The sequence below is a fragment of the Salmo salar genome, chromosome 13 (genome assembly GCF_965601325.2).
Source record: "Salmo salar chromosome 13, fSalSal1, whole genome shotgun sequence".
Lineage (NCBI taxonomy): Eukaryota > Metazoa > Chordata > Actinopteri > Salmoniformes > Salmonidae > Salmo > Salmo salar.
This window is the reverse complement of record NC_138303.1, coordinates 9,697,501-9,724,392: the sequence shown is the minus strand read 5'-3', so window position 1 is coordinate 9,724,392 and position 26,892 is coordinate 9,697,501. Positions and strand designations below refer to the sequence as shown.

General features: G+C 46.4%; 2 protein-coding genes across 3 annotated transcripts in view; one reads left to right on the top strand and one right to left on the bottom strand.

Moving 5' to 3' along the window:
- Positions 1–17,779, bottom strand: part of LOC106566293 (dnaJ homolog subfamily C member 5) — a 48,571-nt gene extending 30,792 nt beyond the window's left edge. Inside the window, exon 1 of the mRNA XM_014134181.3 lies at positions 17,573–17,779. The gene's annotated coding sequence lies outside the window, so the exon portion shown is untranslated. The remainder of the gene's footprint in view (positions 1–17,572) is intronic.
- Positions 17,780–19,362: 1,583 nt separating this feature from the next.
- adrm1 (ADRM1 26S proteasome ubiquitin receptor) overlaps positions 19,363–26,892 on the top strand; it is a 9,118-nt gene continuing 1,588 nt past the window's right edge. Inside the window, exons 1-8 of one of the 2 annotated variants that reach the window (XM_014134207.3) lie at positions 19,363–19,480; positions 21,079–21,332; positions 21,614–21,730; positions 22,401–22,524; positions 22,628–22,796; positions 24,536–24,678; positions 26,263–26,394; positions 26,691–26,848. In XM_014134207.3, the coding sequence (XP_013989682.1) occupies positions 21,123–21,332; positions 21,614–21,730; positions 22,401–22,524; positions 22,628–22,796; positions 24,536–24,678; positions 26,263–26,394; positions 26,691–26,848 (1,053 nt within the window). In that variant the 5' untranslated portion in view covers positions 19,363–19,480; positions 21,079–21,122. 2 annotated transcript variants of the gene reach the window in all.

Here is a 26,892-nt window from a genome sequence, read left to right as displayed (position 1 = left end):
CCTGTTTCTTTTTAAACCCAAATCATCTCCACCATCATCCTAGTCTCTCTCTTCTCGAGAGAGAGACACAGAGACACAGAGAGAGAGACACAGAGAGAGAGACACAGAGAGAGAGACACAGAGAGAGAGACACAGACACGGAGACCAGACACGGAGACAGACAGTAGAGACAGACAGTGGAGACAGACAGTGGAGACTACTACCACAATCCCAAATCCTCCTGAAATAATTCAACTATAATATTGTGAGCCAGCAGAATCCAGTGGATTTAACACCAGGCCAGGACCAAATCATCCATCCTCAGCATATGAATAACTCTGTGTCGTGATGTGTGGAGAGAGAGGAAAAACAACAGCAGGAGGAGACAACAACACCACCACCACGTCAGTATTATCTGACCAGGAGGAGGAGACAACACCACCACCACCACGTCAGTATTATCTGACCAGGAGGAGGAGACAACACCACCACCACCACGTCAGTATTATCTGACCAGGAGGAGACAACACCACCACCACCACGTCAGTATTATCTGACCAGGAGGAGACACCACCACCACCACCACGTCAGTATTATCTGACCAGGAGGAGACAACACCACCACCACCACGTCAGTATTATCTGACCAGGAGGAGACAACACCACCACCACCACGTCAGTATTATCTGACCAGGAGGAGACAACACCACCACCACGTCAGTATTATCTGACCAGGAGGAGACAACACCACCACCACCACGTCAGTATTATCTGACCAGGAGGAGACAACAACACCACCACGTCAGTATTATCTGACCAGGAGGAGACAACACCACCACCACCACGTCAGTATTATCTGACCAGGAGGAGACACCACCACCACCACCACGTCAGTATTATCTGACCAGGAGGAGACAACACCACCACCACGTCAGTATTATCTGACCAGGAGGAGACAACACCACCACCACCACGTCAGTATTATCTGACCAGGAGGAGACAACAACACCACCACCACGTCAGTATTATCTGACCAGGAGGAGACAACACCACCACCACCACCACGTCAGTATTATCTGACCAGGAGGAGACAACAACACCACCACCACGTCAGTATTATCTGACCAGGAGGAGACAACAACACCACCACCACGTCAGTATTATCTGACCAGGAGGAGACAACACCACCACCACCACGTCAGTATTATCTGACCAGGAGGAGACAACACCACCACCACCACCACGTCAGTATTATCTGACCAGGAGGAGACAACACCACCACCACCACCACGTCAGTATTATCTGACCAGGAGGAGACAACACCACCACCACCACCACGTCAGTATTATCTGACCAGGAGGAGACAACACCACCACCACCACCACGTCAGTATTATCTGACCAGGAGGAGACAACACCACCACCACCACCACGTCAGTATTATCTGACCAGGAGGAGACAACACCACCACCACCACCACGTCAGTATTATCTGACCAGGAGGAGACAACACCACCACCACCACGTCAGTATTATCTGACCAGGAGGAGACAACACCACCACCACCACCACGTCAGTATTATCTGACCAGGAGGAGACAACACCACCACCACCACGTCAGTATTATCTGACCAGGAGGAGACAACACCACCACCACCACCACGTCAGTATTATCTGACCAGGAGGAGACAACACCACCACCACCACCACGTCAGTATTAATCTGACCAGGAGGAGACAACACCACCACCACCACGTCAGTATTATCTGACCAGGAGGAGACAACACCACCACCACCACCACGTCAGTATTATCTGACCAGGAGGAGACAACACCACCACCACCACCACGTCAGTATTATCTGACCAGGAGGAGACAACACCACCACCACCACGTCAGTATTATCTGACCAGGAGGAGACAACACCACCACCACCACGTCAGTATTATCTGACCAGGAGGAGACAACACCACCACCACCACGTCAGTATTATCTGACCAGGAGGAGGAGACAACCCCACCACCACCACGTCAGTATTATCTGACCAGGAGGAGACAACACCACCACCACCACGTCAGTATTATCTGACCAGGAGGAGACAACACCACCACCACCACGTCAGTATTATCTGACCAGGAGGAGACAACACCACCACCACCACGTCAGTATTATCTGACCAGGAGGAGACAACACCACCACCACCACGTCAGTATTATCTGACCAGGAGGAGACAACACCCCCACCACCACGTCAGTATTATCTGACCAGGAGGAGACAACACCACCACCACCACGTCAGTATTATCTGACCAGGAGGAGACAACACCACCACCACCACGTCAGTATTATCTGACCAGGAGGAGACAACACCACCACCACCACGTCAGTATTATCTGACCAGGAGGAGACAACACCACCACCACCACGTCAGTATTATCTGACCAGGAGGAGACAACACCACCACCACCACGTCAGTATTATCTGACCAGGAGGAGACAACACCACCACCACCACGTCAGTATTATCTGACCAGGAGGAGACAACACCACCACCACCACGTCAGTATTATCTGACCAGGAGGAGACAACACCACCACCACCACGTCAGTATTATCTGACCAGGAGGAGACAACACCACCACCACCACGTCAGTATTATCTGACCAGGAGGAGACAACACCACCACCACCACGTCAGTATTATCTGACCAGGAGGAGACAACACCACCACCACCACGTCAGTATTATCTGACCAGGAGGAGACAACACTACCACCACCACGTCAGTATTATCTGACCAGGAGGAGACAACACCACCACCACCACCACGTCAGTATTATCTGACCAGGAGGAGACAACACCACCACGTCAGTATTATCTGACCAGGAGGAGACAACACCACCACCACCACGTCAGTATTATCTGACCAGGAGGAGACAACACCACCACCACCACGTCAGTATTATCTGACCAGGAGGAGACAACACCACCACCACCACGTCAGTATTATCTGACCAGGAGGAGACAACACCACCACCACCACCACGTCAGTATTATCTGACCAGGAGGAGACAACACCACCACGTCAGTATTATCTGACCAGGAGGAGACAACACCACCACGTCAGTATTATCTGACCAGGAGGAGACAACACCACCACCACCACGTCAGTATTATCTGACCAGGAGGAGACAACACCACCACCACCACGTCAGTATTATCTGACCAGGAGGAGACAACACCACCACCACCACGTCAGTATTATCTGACCAGGAGGAGGAGACAACACCACCACCACGTCAGTATTATCTGACCAGGAGGAGACAACACCACCACCACCACGTCAGTATTATCTGACCAGGAGGAGGAGACAACACCACCACGTCAGTATTATCTGACCAGGAGGAGACAACACCACCACCACCACGTCAGTATTATCTGACCAGGAGGAGACACCACCACCACCACCACGTCAGTATTATCTGACCAGGAGGAGACAACACCACCACCACCACGTCAGTATTATCTGACCAGGAGGAGACAACACCACCACCACCACGTCAGTATTATCTGACCAGGAGGAGACAACACCACCACCACCACGTCAGTATTATCTGACCAGGAGGAGACAACACCACCACGTCAGTATTATCTGACCAGGAGGAGACACCACCACCACCACCACGTCAGTATTATCTGACCAGGAGGAGACAACACCACCACGTCAGTATTATCTGACCAGGAGGAGACACCACCACCACCACCACGTCAGTATTATCTGACCAGGAGGAGACAACACCACCACCACCACGTCAGTATTATCTGACCAGGAGGAGACAACAACACCACGTCAGTATTATCTGACCAGGAGGAGACAACACCACCACGTCAGTATTATCTGACCAGGAGGAGACAACACCACCACCACCACGTCAGTATTATCTGACCAGGAGGAGGAGACAACACCACCACCACCACGTCAGTATTATCTGACCAGGAGGAGGAGACAACACCACCACCACCACGTCAGTATTATCTGACCAGGAGGAGACAACACCACCACCACCACGTCAGTATTATCTGACCAGGAGGAGACAACACCACCACCACCACGTCAGTATTATCTGACCAGGAGGAGACAACACCACCACCACCACGTCAGTATTATCTGACCAGGAAGAGACAACACCCCCACCACCACGTCAGTATTATCTGACCAGGAGGAGACAACACCACCACCACCACGTCAGTATTATCTGACCAGGAGGAGACAACACCACCACCACCACGTCAGTATTATCTGACCAGGAGGAGACAACACCACCACGTCAGTATTATCTGACCAGGAGGAGACAACACCACCACCACCACGTCAGTATTATCTGACCAGGAGGAGACAACACCACCACCACCACGTCAGTATTATCTGACCAGGAGGAGACAACACCACCACCACCACGTCAGTATTATCTGACCAGGAGGAGACAACACCACCACCACCACGTCAGTATTATCTGACCAGGAGGAGACAACACCACCACCACCACGTCAGTATTATCTGACCAGGAGGAGACAACACCACCACCACCACGTCAGTATTATCTGACCAGGAGGAGGAGACAACACCACCACCACCACGTCAGTATTATCTGACCAGGAGGAGACAACACCACCACCACCACGTCAGTATTATCTGACCAGGAGGAGACAACACCACCACCACCACGTCAATATTATCTGACCAGGAGGAGACAACACCACCACCACCACGTCAGTATTATCTGACCAGGAGGAGACAACACCACCACCACCACGTCAGTATTATCTGACCAGGAGGAGACAACACCACCACCACCACGTCAGTATTATCTGACCAGGAGGAGGAGACAACACCACCACCACCACGTCAGTATTATCTGACCAGGAGGAGACAACACCACCACCACCACGTCAGTATTATCTGACCAGGAGGAGACAACACCACCACCACCACGTCAGTATTATCTGACCAGGAGGAGACAACACCACCACGTCAGTATTATCTGACCAGGAGGAGACAACACCACCACCACCACGTCAGTATTATCTGACCAGGAGGAGACAACACCACCACCACCACGTCAGTATTATCTGACCAGGAGGAGACAACACCACCACCACCACGTCAGTATTATCTGACCAGGAGGAGACAACACCACCACCCACCACGTCAGTATTATCTGACCAGGAGGAGACAACACCCCCACCACCACGTCAGTATTATCTGACCAGGAGGAGACAACACCACCACCACCACGTCAGTATTATCTGACCAGGAGGAGACAACACCACCACCACCACGTCAGTATTATCTGACCAGGAGGAGACAACACCACCACCACCACCACGTCAGTATTATCTGACCAGGAGGAGACAACACCACCACCACCACGTCAGTATTATCTGACCAGGAGGAGACAACACCACCACCACCACCACGTCAGTATTATCTGACCAGGAGGAGACAACACCACCACCACCACGTCAGTATTATCTGACCAGGAGGAGACAACACCACCACCACCACCACGTCAGTATTATCTGACCAGGAGGAGACAACACCACCACCACCACGTCAGTATTATCTGACCAGGAGGAGACAACACCACCACCACCACCACGTCAGTATTATCTGACCAGGAGGAGACAACACCACCACCACCACCACGTCAGTATTATCTGACCAGGAGGAGACAACACCACCACCACCACGTCAGTATTATCTGACCAGGAGGAGACAACACCACCACCACCACCACGTCAGTATTATCTGACCAGGAGGAGACAACACCACCACCACCACCACGTCAGTATTATCTGACCAGGAGGAGACAACACCACCACCACCACGTCAGTATTATCTGACCAGGAGGAGACAACACCACCACCACCACGTCAGTATTATCTGACCAGGAGGAGACAACACCACCACCACCACGTCAGTATTATCTGACCAGGAGGAGAGACAACCCCACCACCACCACGTCAGTATTATCTGACCAGGAGGAGACAACACCACCACCACCACGTCAGTATTATCTGACCAGGAGGAGACAACACCACCACCACCACGTCAGTATTATCTGACCAGGAGGAGACAACACCACCACCACCACGTCAGTATTATCTGACCAGGAGGAGACAACACCACCACCACCACGTCAGTATTATCTGACCAGGAGGAGACAACACCACCACCACCACGTCAGTATTATCTGACCAGGAGGAGACAACACCACCACCACCACGTCAGTATTATCTGACCAGGAGGAGACAACACCACCACCACCACGTCAGTATTATCTGACCAGGAGGAGACAACACCACCACCACCACGTCAGTATTATCTGACCAGGAGGAGACAACACCACCACCACCACGTCAGTATTATCTGACCAGGAGGAGACAACACCACCACCACCACGTCAGTATTATCTGACCAGGAGGAGACAACACCACCACCACCACGTCAGTATTATCTGACCAGGAGGAGACAACACCACCACCACCACGTCAGTATTATCTGACCAGGAGGAGACAACACCACCACCACCACGTCAGTATTATCTGACCAGGAGGAGACAACACCACCACCACCACGTCAGTATTATCTGACCAGGAGGAGACAACACTACCACCACCACGTCAGTATTATCTGACCAGGAGGAGACAACACCACCACCACCACGTCAGTATTATCTGACCAGGAGGAGACAACACCACCACCACCACCACGTCAGTATTATCTGACCAGGAGGAGACAACACCACCACGTCAGTATTATCTGACCAGGAGGAGACAACACCACCACCACCACGTCAGTATTATCTGACCAGGAGGAGACAACACCACCACCACCACGTCAGTATTATCTGACCAGGAGGAGACAACACCACCACCACCACGTCAGTATTATCTGACCAGGAGGAGACAACACCACCACCACCACCACGTCAGTATTATCTGACCAGGAGGAGACAACACCACCACGTCAGTATTATCTGACCAGGAGGAGACAACACCACCACCACCACGTCAGTATTATCTGACCAGGAGGAGACAACACCACCACCACCACGTCAGTATTATCTGACCAGGAGGAGACAACACCACCACCACCACGTCAGTATTATCTGACCAGGAGGAGGAGACAACACCACCACCACGTCAGTATTATCTGACCAGGAGGAGACAACACCACCACCACCACGTCAGTATTATCTGACCAGGAGGAGGAGACAACACCACCACGTCAGTATTATCTGACCAGGAGGAGACAACACCACCACCACCACGTCAGTATTATCTGACCAGGAGGAGACACCACCACCACCACCACGTCAGTATTATCTGACCAGGAGGAGACAACACCACCACCACCACGTCAGTATTATCTGACCAGGAGGAGACAACACCACCACCACCACGTCAGTATTATCTGACCAGGAGGAGACAACACCACCACCACCACGTCAGTATTATCTGACCAGGAGGAGACAACACCACCACGTCAGTATTATCTGACCAGGAGGAGACACCACCACCACCACCACGTCAGTATTATCTGACCAGGAGGAGACAACACCACCACGTCAGTATTATCTGACCAGGAGGAGACACCACCACCACCACCACGTCAGTATTATCTGACCAGGAGGAGACAACACCACCACCACCACGTCAGTATTATCTGACCAGGAGGAGACAACAACACCACGTCAGTATTATCTGACCAGGAGGAGACAACACCACCACGTCAGTATTATCTGACCAGGAGGAGACAACACCACCACCACCACGTCAGTATTATCTGACCAGGAGGAGGAGACAACACCACCACCACCACGTCAGTATTATCTGACCAGGAGGAGGAGACAACACCACCACCACCACGTCAGTATTATCTGACCAGGAGGAGACAACACCACCACCACCACGTCAGTATTATCTGACCAGGAGGAGACAACACCACCACCACCACGTCAGTATTATCTGACCAGGAGGAGACAACACCACCACCACCACGTCAGTATTATCTGACCAGGAGGAGACAACACCCCCACCACCACGTCAGTATTATCTGACCAGGAGGAGACAACACCACCACCACCACGTCAGTATTATCTGACCAGGAGGAGACAACACCACCACCACCACGTCAGTATTATCTGACCAGGAGGAGACACACCACCACCACCACGTCAGTATTATCTGACCAGGAGGAGACAACACCACCACCACCACGTCAGTATTATCTGACCAGGAGGAGACAACACCACCACCACCACGTCAGTATTATCTGACCAGGAGGAGACAACACCACCACCACCACGTCAGTATTATCTGACCAGGAGGAGACAACACCACCACCACCACGTCAGTATTATCTGACCAGGAGGAGACAACACCACCACCACCACGTCAGTATTATCTGACCAGGAGGAGACAACACCACCACCACCACGTCAGTATTATCTGACCAGGAGGAGGAGACAACACCACCACCACCACGTCAGTATTATCTGACCAGGAGGAGACAACACCACCACCACCACGTCAGTATTATCTGACCAGGAGGAGACAACACCACCACCACCACGTCAATATTATCTGACCAGGAGGAGACAACACCACCACCACCACGTCAGTATTATCTGACCAGGAGGAGACAACACCACCACCACCACGTCAGTATTATCTGACCAGGAGGAGACAACACCACCACCACCACGTCAGTATTATCTGACCAGGAGGAGGAGACAACACCACCACCACCACGTCAGTATTATCTGACCAGGAGGAGACAACACCACCACCACCACGTCAGTATTATCTGACCAGGAGGAGACAACACCACCACCACCACGTCAGTATTATCTGACCAGGAGGAGACAACACCACCACGTCAGTATTATCTGACCAGGAGGAGACAACACCACCACCACCACGTCAGTATTATCTGACCAGGAGGAGACAACACCACCACCACCACGTCAGTATTATCTGACCAGGAGGAGACAACACCACCACCACCACGTCAGTATTATCTGACCAGGAGGAGACAACACCACCACGTCAGTATTATCTGACCAGGAGGAGACAACACCACCACGTCAGTATTATCTGACCAGGAGGAGACAACACCACCACCACCACGTCAGTATTATCTGACCAGGAGGAGACAACACCCCCACCACCACGTCAGTATTATCTGACCAGGAGGAGACAACACCACCACCACCACGTCAGTATTATCTGACCAGGAGGAGACAACACCACCACCACCACGTCAGTATTATCTGACCAGGAGGAGACAACACCACCACCACCACCACGTCAGTATTATCTGACCAGGAGGAGACAACACCACCACCACCACGTCAGTATTATCTGACCAGGAGGAGGAGACAACACCACCACCACGTCAGTATTATCTGACCAGGAGGAGACAACACCACCACCACCACGTCAGTATTATCTGACCAGGAGGAGACAACACCACCACGTCAGTATTATCTGACCAGGAGGAGACAACACCACCACCACCACGTCAGTATTATCTGACCAGGAGGAGACAACACCCCCACCACCACGTCAGTATTATCTGACCAGGAGGAGACAACACCACCACCACCACGTCAGTATTATCTGACCAGGAGGAGACAACACCACCACCACCACGTCAGTATTATCTGACCAGGAGGAGACAACACCACCACGTCAGTATTATCTGACCAGGAGGAGACAACACCACCACGTCAGTATTATCTGACCAGGAGGAGGAGACAACACCACCACGTCAGTATTATCTGACCAGGAGGAGGAGACAACACCACCACGTCAGTATTATCTGACCAGGAGGAGACAACACCACCACCACGTCAGTATTATCTGACCAGGAGGAGACAACACCACCACCACCACGTCAGTATTATCTGACCAGGAGGAGACAACACCACCACCACCACGTCAGTATTATCTGACCAGGAGGAGACAACACCACCACCACCACGTCAGTATTATCTGACCAGGAGGAGACAACACCACCACCACCACGTCAGTATTATCTGACCAGGAGGAGACAACACCACCACCACCACGTCAGTATTATCTGACCAGGAGGAGACAACACCACCACCACCACGTCAGTATTATCTGACCAGGAGGAGACAACACCACCACCACCACGTCAGTATTATCTGACCAGGAGGAGACACCACCACCACCACCACGTCAGTATTATCTGACCAGGAGGAGACAACACCACCACCACCACGTCAGTATTATCTGACCAGGAGGAGACAACACCACCACCACCACGTCAGTATTATCTGACCAGGAGGAGACAACACCACCACCACCACGTCAGTATTATCTGACCAGGAGGAGGAGACAACACCACCACCACCACGTCAGTATTATCTGACCAGGAGGAGGAGACAACACCACCACCACCACGTCAGTATTATCTGACCAGGAGGAGACAACAACACCACCACCACGTCAGTATTATCTGACCAGGAGGAGGAGACAACACCACCACCACCACGTGAGTATTATCTGACCAGGAGGAGACAACACCACCACGTCAGTATTATCTATAATAATAATAATAATAATAATAATAATAATAATAATAAATAATAATATCACTGAATGATGTCATATATACTGGTAGTGGCGGTCAGTGCCGCTTAAAATGAGGGAGGACGATTAATTTCATGAGAATGGCCTTATTTCTATTACAGCATATTGGATGACTGTCATTCATATTCCATTCATCCAGTTCAATGTAACATCGATAGGTTTAGGTTACTACATGATACTAGAAGTTTCTCTATAGCCATCATGAGGTTGCTACAACCTAGCCTATGAAGGAAAGTTTACAACGTAGGTGCACACAGGTCGAGACACATTCAATACTGCCTTGCACATTCTGGCCTGCATCTAGTAATAACACCCTCTTAGTAAAACCAAAAAGTGTACCTTGACTTCGTTAGAGTTCCAGTGTTGGATAGTCATAGCCAGCTAGCTAACATAGCATCCCTCTCTGAGAAGGCTAAAGTAGCTGCATTTGCTAAGTAAGCTCTGGCTCGCTCGTTGAAACAGCAGCTACAAACTAAGCCTAAACATATTTTACATCTGGTGCATCCACACCGGGTTGACATCTGGTGCATCCACACCGGGTTGACATCTGGTGCATCCACACCGGGTTGACATCTGGTGCATCCACACCGGGTTGACATCTGGTGCATCCACACCGGGTTGACATCTGGTGCATCCACACCGGGTTGACATCTGGTGCATCCACACCGGGTTGACATCTGGTGCATCCACACCGGGTTTACTTTCTTTCTGGATCAAAAAGGGGCGTAGGTGGTGGGCGTGGCATGGGGGCGCAGAGACCCCCCCCCCCCCCATCTTATTATTATTATTTTTTAAGCAAATACCGTATTTTAAGCCAATTTTCTGTCATTTTCAGAATTTCTCCATGGAGCTGAGATACATTTAAGTTTTAAAGTTAATTTCCTGCAATTATACACATTTTGACATGGAGTTGAGAGAAGATGTTGCAGTTTTCAATAGTTTTCAATAAACACTGCTGTGTTTTGTCTAGCTTTGATTTTGGTGATTGTTAGCTCTCAAGTATATAAAAAATAAAATTACACACACATTTTAAAAATATATAGGTCCATTATATTTTTCAATCAGTTCGACACCTTTTATAAACTAGTCAACACTTGGTGTTCAGTTGTCAATCAACGCACAGTAAATAAATAGCCTGGCAGGCAATGTGAAAGAGGCTAAAGAAAATAAATGAACGTGCCAGAACTGACTGACAGGCGCCTTTCCTATCAATAGATGGCTAGAAAATGACTAATCATTCATTCTAGCGGGAGAAGGCTTGACGGACAAGCCCATTTAAACTTGGAAATTAAAAGTAGCCGAGTTAAAAAAAGATGCACTCTGACATTTCCTGGTTGTTCAAATTCTAATAGATTTCAAACTGAAATTAGAAAAACTATTGTAGATAATCATTGTACCATCTAAACCGCTGTGACATATCTAGTCCATAACCAAAAATATTGGATTTTTCAGCTGTTAGAAGCTGGTGTACAAAACTGAATGTAAGACGCAATAACAAAACTTAAAAACGGGAAGCATAGAAATAGTACAAATAGAACAGATCTACCACTTCTTAGACTTGCTTTCAATGAGAATGACAGATTTAGACAGGACGTATCACCGTCTGGAAAGGCAACTGCACCGTCCGCAACCGCAGGGCTCTCCAGAATCACCGGGAGCACACTGCCTGCCCTTCAGGACACCTACAGCACTCGGTGTTAAAGGAAGGTCAAGAAGATCATCAAGGACATCAGCCACCTGAGCTACTGCCTGTTCACCCCACTATCATCCAGGAGGAGGTCAGTACAGGTGCATCAAAGCTGGGACCGAGAGACTGAAAAACAGCTTCTATCTCAAGACCATCAGACTGTTAAATAGCCATCACTAGCCAGCCTCCACCCAGTACCCTGCCCTGAACTTCAGTTACTGTCACTAGCCAGCCTCCACCCAGTACCCTGCCCTGAACTTCAGTTACTGTCACTAGCCAGCCTCCACACAGTACCCTGCCCTGAACTTACTCACTGTCACTAGCCGGCCTCCATCCAGTACCCTGCCCTGAACTTCAGTTACTGTCACTAGCCAGCCCCCACCCAGTACCCTGCCCTGAACTTCAGTTACTGTCACTAGCCAGCCTCCACACAGTACCCTGCCCTGAACTTACTCACTGTCACTAGCCAGCCTCCACCCAGTACCCTGCCCTGAACTTCAGTTACTGTCACTAGCCAGCCCCCACCCAGTACCCTGCCCTGAACTTACTCACTGTCACTAGCCAGCTACCACCCAGTTACTCAACCCTGTACCTTAGAGGCTGCTGCCCTATATACATAGACAATGAATCACTGGTCCCTTTAATAATGTTTACATACTGCTTTACTCATTTCATATGTATATAATATATTCTAGTCAAGTCCATCCTATTCAACTATTGCTGTACATATACTATCCATGTATTCTACAGATGTACTACATATACTATCCATGTATTCTACAGATATACTACATATTCTACCCATGTATTCTACACATATACTACATATTCTATCCATGTATTCTACATATACTATCCATGTAGTCTATCCATATACTACATATTCTATCCACATACTGTCCATAAAGTCTATACATCCCATCACACATACATACTGTACATACACATATAGGGGAAAACAAAATAGTATTTGTTGACTATTAGGAGTACAGTAATACTTTGTCATTTTTGTAAAGCTCCAATTCTCCCCTTTTCTAGGGAACCACTGTTATTCACCCCACTGACAGTTATGATGGAGAGAAAGATCAGAGCCGTCTATTGGTCACATTTTAACCAAGGCTTTATAGCCTACATGGTTAATTATGTCTGACATTGGTTACTATCTGCAACAATATAACATGTTGCCAACTAAGGTATATTATGGGATAGTAGGCCTAGTTAGACAAGGATATCTGAACGAGCACAATGGAAGTAGCCTAAATATTAATTATTTTATAGATTTTTTTTTTTTGACTGTAACTAAAATGTCAGTGATAAATTAAACAAAAATTGTCCAGTTTTAGTCAACTGATAACTAAAACTAAACAAAAGATGAAATGACTAAAATATGACTAAAAAGGTATTTTAAAAGACAAACAATTAAAATAGCTGCCAAAAGTATCACTACTGAGGATAACAAAGAGTGGGCTATATGAACTATGAGCCCTGGACCTAAAGAGAAAGTTCTGCTATTACTACGATCGTTAGAAATGTCAGGAAGTGATATCTGATAATGAAACGATCGAGCCACTAATACAGAGATCAGTTGAAACCGTCTCAGGGAATCTCGTCTGCGTCGTCCTCACCAGGGTCTTGACGGGACTGCAGTTTGGCATCATAACCAACTTTAGCGGTCAAATGCTTTCGATTACTACTGGCACGCAGGAGAAGTGAGCTTTTCACAGATGAATCCCGCTTTTAACTGTACCGGGCAGATGACAGGCATCGTGTGGGCAAGCGGTTTGCTGATGTCAATGTTGTGAACAGAGGTCCATTGTCGTGCCATTCATCCACCGCCATCGCATCATGTTTCAGCATGATAATGCACAGCCCCATGTTGCAAGGATCTGTACACAATTCCTGGAAGCTGAAAATGTCCCAGTTCTTCCATGGCCTGTGTACTCACCAGACATGTCACCCATTGAGCATGTTTGGGATGCTCTGGATCAACGTGTAGAACAGCGTGTTCCACTTCCCGCCAATATTCAGCAACTTCGCACAGCCATTGAAGAGGAGTGGGGCAACATTCCATAGGCCACAATCAACAGCCTGATCAACTCTATGTGAAGGAGATGTGTCGCGCTGCGTGAGGCAAATGGTGGTCACACCAGATACTGACTGGTTTTCTGATCCACGCCCCTACCTTTTTTTTTTTAAAGGTATCTCTGACCAACAGATGCATATCTGCATTCCCAGTCATGTGAAATCCATAAATTAGGGCCTAATAAATATTTAAATTGACTGATTTCCTTATAAACTGTAACTCAGTCAAATCTTTGAAATTGTATGTTACATTTAATATACACTGTATGCTGAGCAGCAGCACAGAGGCTATACGCGTGAAATCGTATTAATCAACCTATTCCCCATGTGGGTCCTGGTCAATAGTAGTGCAGTATATAGGGAATGGGGTAAACAGACTGCAAGGCAGCTAGCTGTGCTCTGGCCTAAATGGTGAGTAGATGAATTGGTTTCCCTTTCAGTCCTATCAGCTGTCCCACCACCACCAAGGCCTTCCTCCATGTGTACAATCAATGTTAGCAAAGTTATATGATACAGGAGGTACAAGCTCCGAGGTAAACACAGCTGCTGAAACCTCTGCACGCACGCACGCACACACACACACACACACACACACACACACACACACACACACACTGCTTAGCTCTACAATTTAACATTTTGGAATAGACCTCTGAAGCAAAAGCATCCAATTAATTAACTAATGGGTAGCGGCCAACCAAAATGCACCCTTTTCCCTAGATTGTGCACTACCCATAGGGCCCAGGTCAAAAGTAGTGCACTATATAGGGAATAGGGTACCATTTGGGACAGAGCCACAGTATTTTCCTCGATGGGATGCTTACTGTGCATTGTGTTGATAGTGTACAGTGCTGATTTACAAACCCCATTGTGGGCCCCTTTCCACATGTGGAAGCAGCAGCTTTGGGAAGAATGTCATTCGGCGAGAGGAGTGTGAGCGTGAGCGTGCGAGAGCAGGGACAATGGAAGTGAAAGTTGAACAATGTATTGGGACAGAGATCACAAGACACGAGGATCAACTAGTTAAACTACTCTCAACATGCCTGAAAGGAGAAGTAGGCCAATCCTCTCTGGTGCCATGGATAGAAACTAGCCAGTAATGGAGGTAAACGCAAGTTAACACAGTTTCCCCGCCTCCCTCCCTCTGGGACAGTTTCCCCGCCTCCCTCCCTCTGGGACAGTTTCCCCGCCCCCCTCCCTCTGGGACAGTTTCCCCGCCCCCCTCCCTCTGGGACAGTTTCCCCGCCTCCCTCCCTCTGGGACAGTTTCCCCGCCCCCCTCCCTCTGGGACAGTTTCCCCGCCCCCCTCCCTCTGGGACAGTTTGCCCCCCCCCCATAAAAAGCGTTACTTTTTTTTTTTTTCACCACGACCCGGCAATCAGACTTTACCCACCACTGTTACTACCACTACATCACTGGTAACCACCACAAACATATGTTGATCTTTAAGTTGCCTAACTGAGGGAGTCCTTTTTCTGGGTCAACAACATTCAAACAAATACTGTAAGTAAATGGTCAGCTCCACCCACAGCTTGCCTGAAGCAATAAGACTGTCAATAGCACAAGTTTTAGGCCTAGACACACACACACACACAATGAACTTGTTGACACTTGCAAGGTTGCTAGCTAGGCCGCTAATCCACACCCTCAAATGAGCTCAAATGAAGGTTGGCCATATTTTTATTTAACTAGGCAAGTCAGTTGAGAACAAATTCTTATTTACAAATGACGGCCTACCCCGGCCAAACCCTAACCCGGACGACGCTGGGCCAATTGTGCGCCGCCCTATGGGACTCCCGATCACGGCCGGTTGTGATAGAGCCTGGAATCGAACAAGGGTCTGTAGTAACACCTTTAGCGCTGAGATTCAGTGCCTTAGAACGCTGCGCCACTTGGGATGCAGGATTCTGCTCGTGGATGTGTGACATGCCTAATAATGAACCATACATTTGATTTATGATATCCTCCATAGTCACTAGTCAGCCTTTGTCAGAGTCAGTGATACCTGTCTTCTTGATGACAACATAATGAAACAAATCCCTTTAAAAACAAAAAAAATTGCACACGATGATAAACATGGGTAGGTTTTGGAAAGAAGTTATAGGCATATCCATGCTATGTGTTGCTGTCCACATCACTAAATCATGCATCCAGTCTGTATGACAAGTAGCTTATTTCCATTATAGTGACCAGATACTTTGTAGTTCGTGTTGTGGAATCAGGGCTCGTTTGGCCCACAGACTTACTGTATGTATGGGTTGGTTGACCTCACTAAACACAATATATAATGAGTTTGAGCTGCTCTGTACTTTTAAAATGGCCATGGTATGACATTCTATAATGGCCAATACTGGCATCAGCTGATCAGTTAAATAGCCAACTAGCTAACAGTTCTGGATAAGAGCGTCTGCTAAATGACGTAAATGTAAATGTAAACTAGATTCATGTAAAAGGGTCCAAAGCAAGTCTTAACTAAATCAAACCTAGATCTGATTTACTTAGCTAACTGGTTAAAGAACATAACGAATCTTTGGTCATGGGGGGGGGGGGGGGGGGGACCTTGATATGACTTAAGTGTTTCTTTGGACCAGTGAATAGAATGTTTTTTTATATACTATAAGTACATAAACACATTTGTTGTGATAAACATCGACAACAACTAAACGTTGGCTTGCTAGGTAGTTAAGATATAAAAACAAAACAAAACAAATCACCGGTCCCATTTACAGCAAATCCACATTTACTCAACTCGCCAAAAAAGGGTCCATGTTAGCTAGTTAAACGTTAGTTGGATATCAACATTTTAGATGTTTAAAATTAGCTAGTTAAAATGGTTAGCTTAAAATATAGCTAAAAACTTACTAGCCAGTTAACGTTAGTCAATTCATCATGGCCTAGTTTTTTTATTTATTATAAAAACCAACCTACCAGTCGCTGTCTAGAAAATAAAGATCGGAAGACAAAACGGTAAAGCGGATAATCTCTTGCTACCGTATCAAAAGAAAACACAGCATCCATGTTAGTTTAGCGGTTGCTAGTTAGCGGTGACAACATGCTAGCTAACGTTATTAACTCGCTAATCCAAGGACGGCGGAGAAGCATAGCTAGCATAGAGATAGACATATACTAATCAAATACACTTCTTACCGTTCAGCTACTTGTTTCGATTTGTGTTTTTTGTTGTTGTTGAAAGGTTATCTATGCTGTTCGTATACCAAACAACAAGTTCACGTTAGCTTCCTTGGTTGAGCACTTAATAATACATTACAATCAAATAAAAAGCACGTAGTAAACTAGCTAAACTAGAAGCGGTCCTGGCTGGCTGTCAATCCCTCCCACGTCCCGGGGCTGCGTTCATTACGAAAACAGATAACGGGACGAAACAGTGTTGTACTGAACGACCATATGTAAAAAAATTTAAAAAAATTAAAACACGGAGGGGTTTGCTTCGTTCCGTTTAAAGATATATATATTTTTTTGCAACAGAATTGGCATAATGAATACACCTGTTCAAAAACATCATAGAATATCGTTTTGGGGAAACGTGTAATCGGTACAAATCGTTCCGCAACGTAGCTCAGGTTCATTTGAACTGAACACACCCTCCGGGGTGTTGGAAAAGTGGGAGGTATGAGGGAATTCACTCCGAAGTCATATTAATAATAAAAATAAAAATATTCCCTCGTTTTGTCGATCACAAAATAATTGTATTGTGATCACGACATAACAATCGAGATCACACAATTGTTTTTTTTGTTGATCTCGACAAAACGAGGGATTTTGTTTTTCATATGTCCTTTCTGTTCTTCCGTAAATCCGTCCTGAGTGACGTAATCTTGAAAAATGGAGGTGTGTTTCCCCCTTTCCCAAAGCCCACTTTACAATAGCTTTTTAAAACATCTCCAAAAGCTAGTCTTTGATGGAGAAATACATGAACCCGTCCCTGGATCAGATTTTGGAACTTGTATTGATAGGTCTAACATGGCATTGTTTTGTAACAAGCCTTACCTAGGTAGGCTTGTTACTAGTTTACCTAACACTGATTTATATATATACTAGATGACTAACAGGAGGCGCTGTTTTGAAGCCTCCATCTTGGCATTCCTCCACCGTTGTGAAAATTAATTTTGATGTTATTGAAATGCATTTATTAATGTCTTTTTTTTTTACATGTTTATTCTATTCCAGACACCTTAATGCATACTTTTAAATCAACTAAAATGTTATTGGTCACATACACATATTTAGCAGATGTTTAGTTATTGCAGGTGTAGCAAAATTCTTGTGTAAGAAATATTATGTGAGCTAAACATACAAATAAAACATGAACAATTATATACAACCTTTTTCCTTATAGTATAATTTTTGGAAAGTTTTACTGTTACTGTCCCAATTACATAAATACATAAATACATGTAATTTTGTCCTTGAAAAATGTAATTGAAATACTGTAGAATTCCATTAATTCCTATGGATGACTACTTCCCAGTTGCCGTGCATATGAGACATTGGTGTCAGAAGTGGGATGGCGCTTGTGAGGCCATCAGAGAGGCATGCACATGTAGAATTAAATAGAACTATGACCATCCTAGAGTTCTATTGTCACGCATCTTTGGTGGCCTCGAAACCCACATTTGACACTAGTGTAGCAAACGAGGACAAAGCATCAAAGCCTATCTAAGCAAGGGGCATTCGTTGTAATACACTTTATTTGTAATGGTTAAGTCATGTATGACTTTCCATGATACACTTTTTTTTAATACAGTATTTGAAAGACTTTTAATCTCTGTTTACAAAATCTCACAGGACAACACACATTTAAAATTGAGCAGTATATTCTTGGTTTTGAGATCCCGGAACATTTTAAAAAACACACAGGAAATCCAGAGGCCAATGTGCTTGCCATTTCTTGTGGGTGGCGCTGTTCATGTTTTCTACTGGTAGAATTGCGAAAGAGTCACCATAGAAGAAGAAAACAGTTCACAAACCCCCACGAAGAAGAACAACGAGGAAGTCTGATACAAGAAATAACTTTTGTTGCCAGCTAAACTTCAGGTAATTCAATAAAAAAACAAATATATATACGGATTGTTAAATGTAGAAAGATTAATTATTCAGTTAAATTTGAGAGAACATCGGTATGTGTTTTTCTTGAGAATTACGGTTTTGAAAAACTAGTCCCGTCCTCAGATTTGAGTTTTAGCCTTGTCATGAGCTAACGTTAGCTAGCTACTTAGCTTATGCTAACTAGCTAGCAAGTATCATGACACAGCCAGACAGTCTTTTATATATATATATATATATATAATTTGCCTGGAAGCGAAATGTTTTTCAGATTGTATGTTTCCATCCTATACATTTCTTGTTGATAGTTAGCTAAACAACATATTTTGGTTGGTTGGTTTGTCTCGTCTTGAAACTGCAGTTGAATTGTCCAAACAAATATTTTCCAGCTAGCTACACTGAACAATTTTTTTATTTTTTTTAAACGCAACATGTAAAGTGTTGGTTTCATGAGTTGAAATAAAAGATCCCTGAAATGTTCCATACGGACGGAGTTTTTCCTCAGATTTTGCGCACAAAGTTGTTTACATCCCTGTTAGTGAGCATTTCTCCGTTGCCAAAATAATCCATCCACTTGACAGGTTAGATTTTTTTAATTTAATCTTTTATTTAACTAGGCAAGTCAGTGAAGAACAAATTCTAATTTGACAATGACGGCCTACCCTGGCCAAATCCCCTCCATAACCCGGATGACGCTGTGCCGATTGTGCGCTGCCCTATGGGACTCTCAAACACGGCCGGTTGTGATACAGCCAGGGATCGAACCCGGGTCTGTAGTGACACCTCTAGCACTGCAGGTGTGGCATATCAAGAAGCTGATTAAACGGCATGATCATTACACTGGTGCACCTTGTGCTGGGGACATTAAAAGGCCATGCTAAAATTTGCAGTTTTGTGTCACAACACAATGTCACAGATGTCTCAAGATTTGAGGGAGTGTGCAATCAGCATGCTGACTACAGGAATGTCCACCAGAGTTGCTGCCAGAGAATTATTAAAGTTCAATTCTCTACTATAACCAGCCTCCAACGTCATTTTAGAGAATTTGGTAGGTACGTCCAATCGGCCTCACAACTACAGACCACGTGTAACCATGCCAGCCCAAGACCTCAACATCTGGCTTCCTTACCTGCGGTGTTGTCTGAGACCAGCCACCTGTCAGCTGATGAAACTGAGGAGTAATTATGTCTGTAATAAAGCCACTTTGTGGGGGAAAAACTCATTCTGAATGGCTGGGCCTAGCTCTCAAGTGGTGTGCCTATGCCCACCCATGACTGCGCCACTGCCCAGTCATGTGAAATCCATAGATTAGGGACTAATTAATTTATTTAAATTGACAGATTTCCTTTATATGAACTGTAACTCAGTAAAATCGTTGAGATTGTTGCATGTTGTGTTTTATATATATTTTTGTTCAGTATATAATGTTCAAGTAATTACACAGCACATTTTCAATAGTAGTCCTATATCACGTGACACTGCAGAACAATACTATGTCGTTAATAGTCATTTTTAAGCATGCTTGTGCAACTGTCTGCTAGGTCAGGGAAGAATTTATTTCTCTCCCTTGTCTCCTCCTACGTCAGAAGTAAACTAACCAGCCTACGTGTCTGTCAACAACCCGAGGATCAACATGTCTTCAGGTGCCCTATTCCCCAGCTTGGTGTCAGGCTCCCGGGGCTCGTCCAGTAAATACCTGGTGGAGTTTCGTGCCGGTAAGATGACCATGAAGGGTAGCACAGTGACACCGGACAAACGTAAGGGCAGTGTGTACGTCCAACAGACGGACGACTCCCTCATCCACTTCTGCTGGAAGGACCGGGGGTCTGGAAACGTTGATGATGTGAGTGGATTGCTGGATTTTGATCAAGTTGAATCAGATCAAGCTGAATCAGATGGCGTAGTGTCTCTAGCCTGGTCCCAATTTTGGTTTGCCAAAGATGGCAGCAATGGAGTTTGTAAAACTGCACGAACAGATCTTATACCAGGCTATGATGTCTCTGGTAGTGAAACAGTATATAAACCGAAGAATATCTAACCACTTTATACAAGATTAACCCAGTAAAAAAAAAACGTGATGGTTTCTGGTAAGTTTTATAATATCCTTTTTTGTTTTTTTTTCAGGACCTGATCATCTTCCCTGATGACTGTGAGTTCAAGAAGGTGAGCCAGTGTACTACTGGACGTGTGTTTGTGCTTAAGTTCAAGGCTGGATCCAAGAGGCTGTTCTTCTGGATGCAGGTGAGGGTTGAATTAACATTACACATAACATTTAACGTAATACGAGTCTTGCCAAATGTGTGACAATGACCATAGGAGTTTGGCAAGACGGTATAAATGGGTCTGGGACCAGTCAAGGAAATAGTAGGATTATGGAAGACCCTTTCTTAAAGGCCCAAAGCAGCAGTTTTTTTATATCAATATTCAATGTTTTCTGGGGAACAATTCCATATCTAACTGTAATAGATTTCCATTAAAATATGCAAAACAAATATAAAAAATGAGCCAAATAACTATTTCTCAAGCAAGAACTGAAACTTAGCTGTTATTGGTAGAGGGATTTGGACCGGTATGTTAAACAATTATTATATTTTTTTACATTTTAAACTTATGGTGATGTCACCATGGAAAGCAAAAACTCCCGCCCATGCAAACCTGTTGATTTTAGAAGGTCCAGTGTTGATTTGTATTTTCAACTATCAGGAAATATCACCGATCATATGTTTTCACACTTTTACAGTGTTAAATTCATCAGCTGTTTTTTAAAATACGATATAAAACACAAGAAAAAAAACATTTTTTTTACTTCACATTTGTTCCTTCTTTATGATGTTATCCATTTCTCTTGTCACCAAGAGCCAATACTTTTGATATCGATCTCTTAATGTTATTGATTCCTGTGATTCACCAGGAGCCTAAATCAGACAAAGATGAGGAGTATTGCCGTAAGGTGAATGAGTACCTGAACAACCCTCCCATGCCTGGAGCACTGGGCAGTGGAGGTAGTAGCAGCCACGAGCTGTCTGCTCTAGGAGGTAGGACACACACAGACCGCTCAACATTCATAACAATTTATTTGAATTGTTTCGTCTCTAACTTCAGAATTATTTAATTTTTTCTCCCGCCACCTCCTTCCAGGTGAGGGTGGCCTGCAAAGCCTCCTGGGTAACATGAGCCATACACAGCTGATGCAGTTGATTGGACCAACTGGTCTGGGAGGACTTGGTGGTCTAGGGGCCCTAGCAGGACCAGGTCTGGCCAGTCTGTTAGGCAGTGGAGGCCCTGCTACCAGCTCCTCATCCTCCAGGTAAGGGGCCCTAGCAGGGGGAAGGGTGTGTGATATGACTTTTACAGCTGTGCTGCGGTCAAGGCGGAGCAGAGTACCCTAGATCAGCACAGCCATGCTAAAGAAGCTGGTCTTTCGTTCCATTGGCTCCGTTTGCCAGCCAAGCCGGCTGGTCCTTCGTTCCTTTGGCTCCGTAGCCAGCCAAGCCGGCTGGTCCTTCGTTCCTTTGGCTCCGTAGCCAGCCAAGCCAGCTGGTCCTTCGTTCCTTTGGCTCCGTAGCCAGCCAAGCCGGCTGGTCCTTCGTTCCTTTGGCTCCGTAGCCAGCCAAGCCGGCTGGTCCTTCGTTCCTTTGGCTCCGTAGCCAGCCAAGCCGGCTGGTCCTTCATTCCTTTGGCTCCGTAGCCAGCCAACTACACAGCTAAAACAATCACGTCAGACTGAAACTGAGCGCGACGGCAAACCAGCTGCATTAAATGACATTTTTACCTGTTATTCTATTGACATGGTTTTTGTGTATATCCATCAAGTCTGATGCATGATTTCACCTGTCTTGTCCTGACGCGTTCATTCTCTCTGGGCCGGTGGAGATCGCATTTCAAAATTGAAACAATGTTGCGAAGGTCAGAGACCTAGACCTCATTGTTTATTCAAATCAAAGGTCAGAGAGGTAGACCTCCCGAGTGGTGCAGTGGTCTAAAGCCAGTTGAGATCCTGGGTTGAGTCCAGACTCTGTCGCAGCCGGCCTCGACCAGTGCACCCATGGGGCGGCGCACAATAGGCCCAGCGTCGTCCGGGTTAGGGGAGGGTTTGGCCGGCAAGGACGTCCTTGTCCCATCGTGCTCTAGCGACTCCTGTGGCGGGCTGGAGCGCAATGCACGCTGACACGGTCGCCAGGTGTACGGTGTTTCCTCCGACACATTGGTGCGGCTGGCTTCCGGGTTAAGTGGGCATTGTGTTAAGAAGCAGTGCGGCTTGGGTGGGTTGTGTTTCGGAGGACGCACGGCTCTCGACCTTTTGCTTTTCCTGAGTAAGTACGGGAGTTGCAGCGACGAGACAAAACTTTAACTACCAATTTGCATACAAAGAAAAAGGGTTAAACATTTTTTTTTTAAATCCGATAGAACCGTAAATAAAGTAACCTATTTTTGCATCAAAAAAGTAAAAGGTTAATTCATGGCTAGAAGCAAGGGGAAATAATGTCGAGATGCTTTTTTTTTTACACTGGAGGTCAACTTAATTGTCTGGCTGGGCTGACGACACAGTGGATGTGCGACGATTTATCCGATAGGCTACTTTGTTTACGGTTCTATTTTTGCATCAAAGGCCTTCCCCGTTCTAAAACGGATTGTTTTTAGCACAGCTTTTAGAATGTGTTTCAACCAATCACAATGCTTGTTTTGAACCAACCCGTTTTCTAGAATAACTAATAGCAACGGCAGTATTGTTAGTTTGATTCCCGGAGGCTACCCGTGCGTGAAATGTATACACACATTGACTGTAAGTCGTTTTGGATTAAAGCATCTGTTAAATAGCATGTTATATTAGCTAATTGGTGTTTTTTTCCCCTCAGATTGGTTTGACAGTTTCATGTACTGTGTACCAAATGTCCTTTCTGTATAGACTGTTAAGGTATTAGAATTTTGTACAGTGTATTTAATTTTTTAGTGTAGACTATTTACATCGACACAAGCTATGCTATGATTTACAGTACGCATCATAACAATCATACTAATTCCTCCGCTCTTCCCTCCCCACCACAGCTCCCGTAGTCAGTCTGCGGCCGTCACCCCGTCTTCCGGTTCCACCGCCACCCGGATCAGTTCGACCGTGGCCCCCACCACTCCGGTTACCCCCGCTGCCACCTCCGCTGCCTCCCCCACTGTCACCCCCACCACTCCTGCTGGTACTGTTATTACCATATCTTCTGTCTATTATATTTTATTGTCCCGTGTTACACCCCGCTGTATTGTCTTTCTGTCTGTCTGACTGACGCAATACAGCGGGGTGTAAACGGTGCAATACAATGTCTGTCTGTCTATCTATCTATCTATCTTATCTAATCTATCTATCTTATCTAATCATCTATCTATCTATCTATCTATCTATCTATCTATCTATCTATCTAATTACACACACTACATGACCCAAAGTATGTGGACACCTGCACGTCCAACATCTCATTCCAAAATCATGGGCATTAATATTGAGTTGGTCCCCCCTTTTGCTGCTATAACAGCCTCCACTCTTCTGGGAAGGCTTTCCACTAGATGTTGGAACATTGCTGCGGGGATTTGCTTCCATTCAGCCACAAGAGCATTAGTGAGGTCGGGCACTGATGTTGGGCGATTAGGCCTGGCTCGCAGTCGGCGTTCCAATTCATCCCAAAGGTGTTCGATGGGGTTTGAGGTCAGGGCTCTGTGCAGGCCAGTTAAGTTCTTCCACACCGATCTAGACGGACCATTTCTGTATGTACTTTGCTTTGTTAATGGGGACATTGTCATGCTGAAACAAGAAAGGGCCTTCTCCAAACTGTTGCCACAAAGTTGGAAGCACAGAATCATCTAGAATGTCATTGTATGCTGTAGTGTTAATATTTCCCTTCACTGGAACTAAGGGGCCTGAACCATGAAAAACAGCCCCAGACCATTATTCCTCCTCCACCAAACTTTACAGTTGGCACTATGCATTGGGGCAGGTAGCGTTCTCCTGACATCTGCCAAGCGTGTTTCATCACTCTAGAGAACGTGTTTCCACTGCTCCAGAGTCCAATGGCGGCGAGCTTTACACCACTCCTGGCATTGCAAAAGGTGTTGTTAGGCTGCTCTGCCATGGAAACCATTTCATGAAGCTCCCGACAAACAGTTCTCATGCTGACATTGCTTCCAGATGCAGTTTGGAACTCGGTAGTGAGTGTTGCAGCCGAGGACAGACGATTTTTACACACTTCAGCACTCGGCGGTCCCGTTCTTTGAGCTTGTGTGGTCCACCACTTTGCGGCTGAGCCGTTGTTCCTCCAGAACATTTCCACTTTGCAAAAACAGAACTTAAAGTTGACCGGGGGCAGCTCTAGCAGGGCAGGAATTTGACGAACTGACTTGTTGGAAAGGTGGCATCCTATGACGGTGCCAGGTTAAAGGTCACTGAGCTCTTCAGTATGGCCATTCATTCTACTGACAATGTTTGTCTATGGAGATTGCATGGCTGTGTGCTTGATTGAATACACCTGTCAACAACGGGTGTGGCAGAAATAGCCGAATCCACTAATTTGAAGGGGTGTCCACATACTTTTGTGTGACACACACACTTTGTTAGTTTATTGAATATGTAGAAAGGGGGGGGAGATGGAGAGTTTGTGTCAAAGGGCAGTTGTTAGGGTTAACCTGTCGACACTGTAGACGTTTGTGCCTGAGGTTTCGGCATTGACCCTTAGAACACCCTAGGCCACGTCCTGTCTGTGAGGAATAAACGTTGATTTGATTTGTTGCAGCCCAGACCCCTGTAGTGCCTGCAGCCGTCGGTTCCCCCACCCAGCCCATCCAGCTCAGCGACCTGCAGAGCATCCTGGCCACTATGAACGTACCGGCCATGTCGGCTGCCGTCGCCGTACAAGGAGGTGACGGTAAGCAGACGACTGAAATGGAAATTGATGGGGAAGAAGTAGTATACATTTTACAGATAATTTACACCTGCTGTGGGGAAAAAAATAAAAAGTGGCTTTGTTTTTCACTTTTTTAACAATTAGCTTGTTTTTAGATGGCTGAATAGGGAGGACTTTATTTTAATAAGAGTGTAGGCAATACATGACTATAGTTACTTTTCTTCATATGAGTAGACCATAACATATCTGGCATTATGCCGTGTTGTCTTTATGAAATAATAGTGTATATTTTATCATTGTGTTGACCCTCTCCTCAGTGGACCTGGCCAGTGTGTGTACCCCGGAGATCATGGCTCCTATCCTGTCTAACTCTGAGGTACAGCAGAGGCTTCTACCCTACCTGCCCTCGGGAGAGTCTCTACCTCAGAGTGCAGAAGAGATCCAGAACACACTCACCTCACCACAGTTCCAACAGGTTAAGGATTATTTTTTTTAAACGCAGTCACGACAGTATATCTC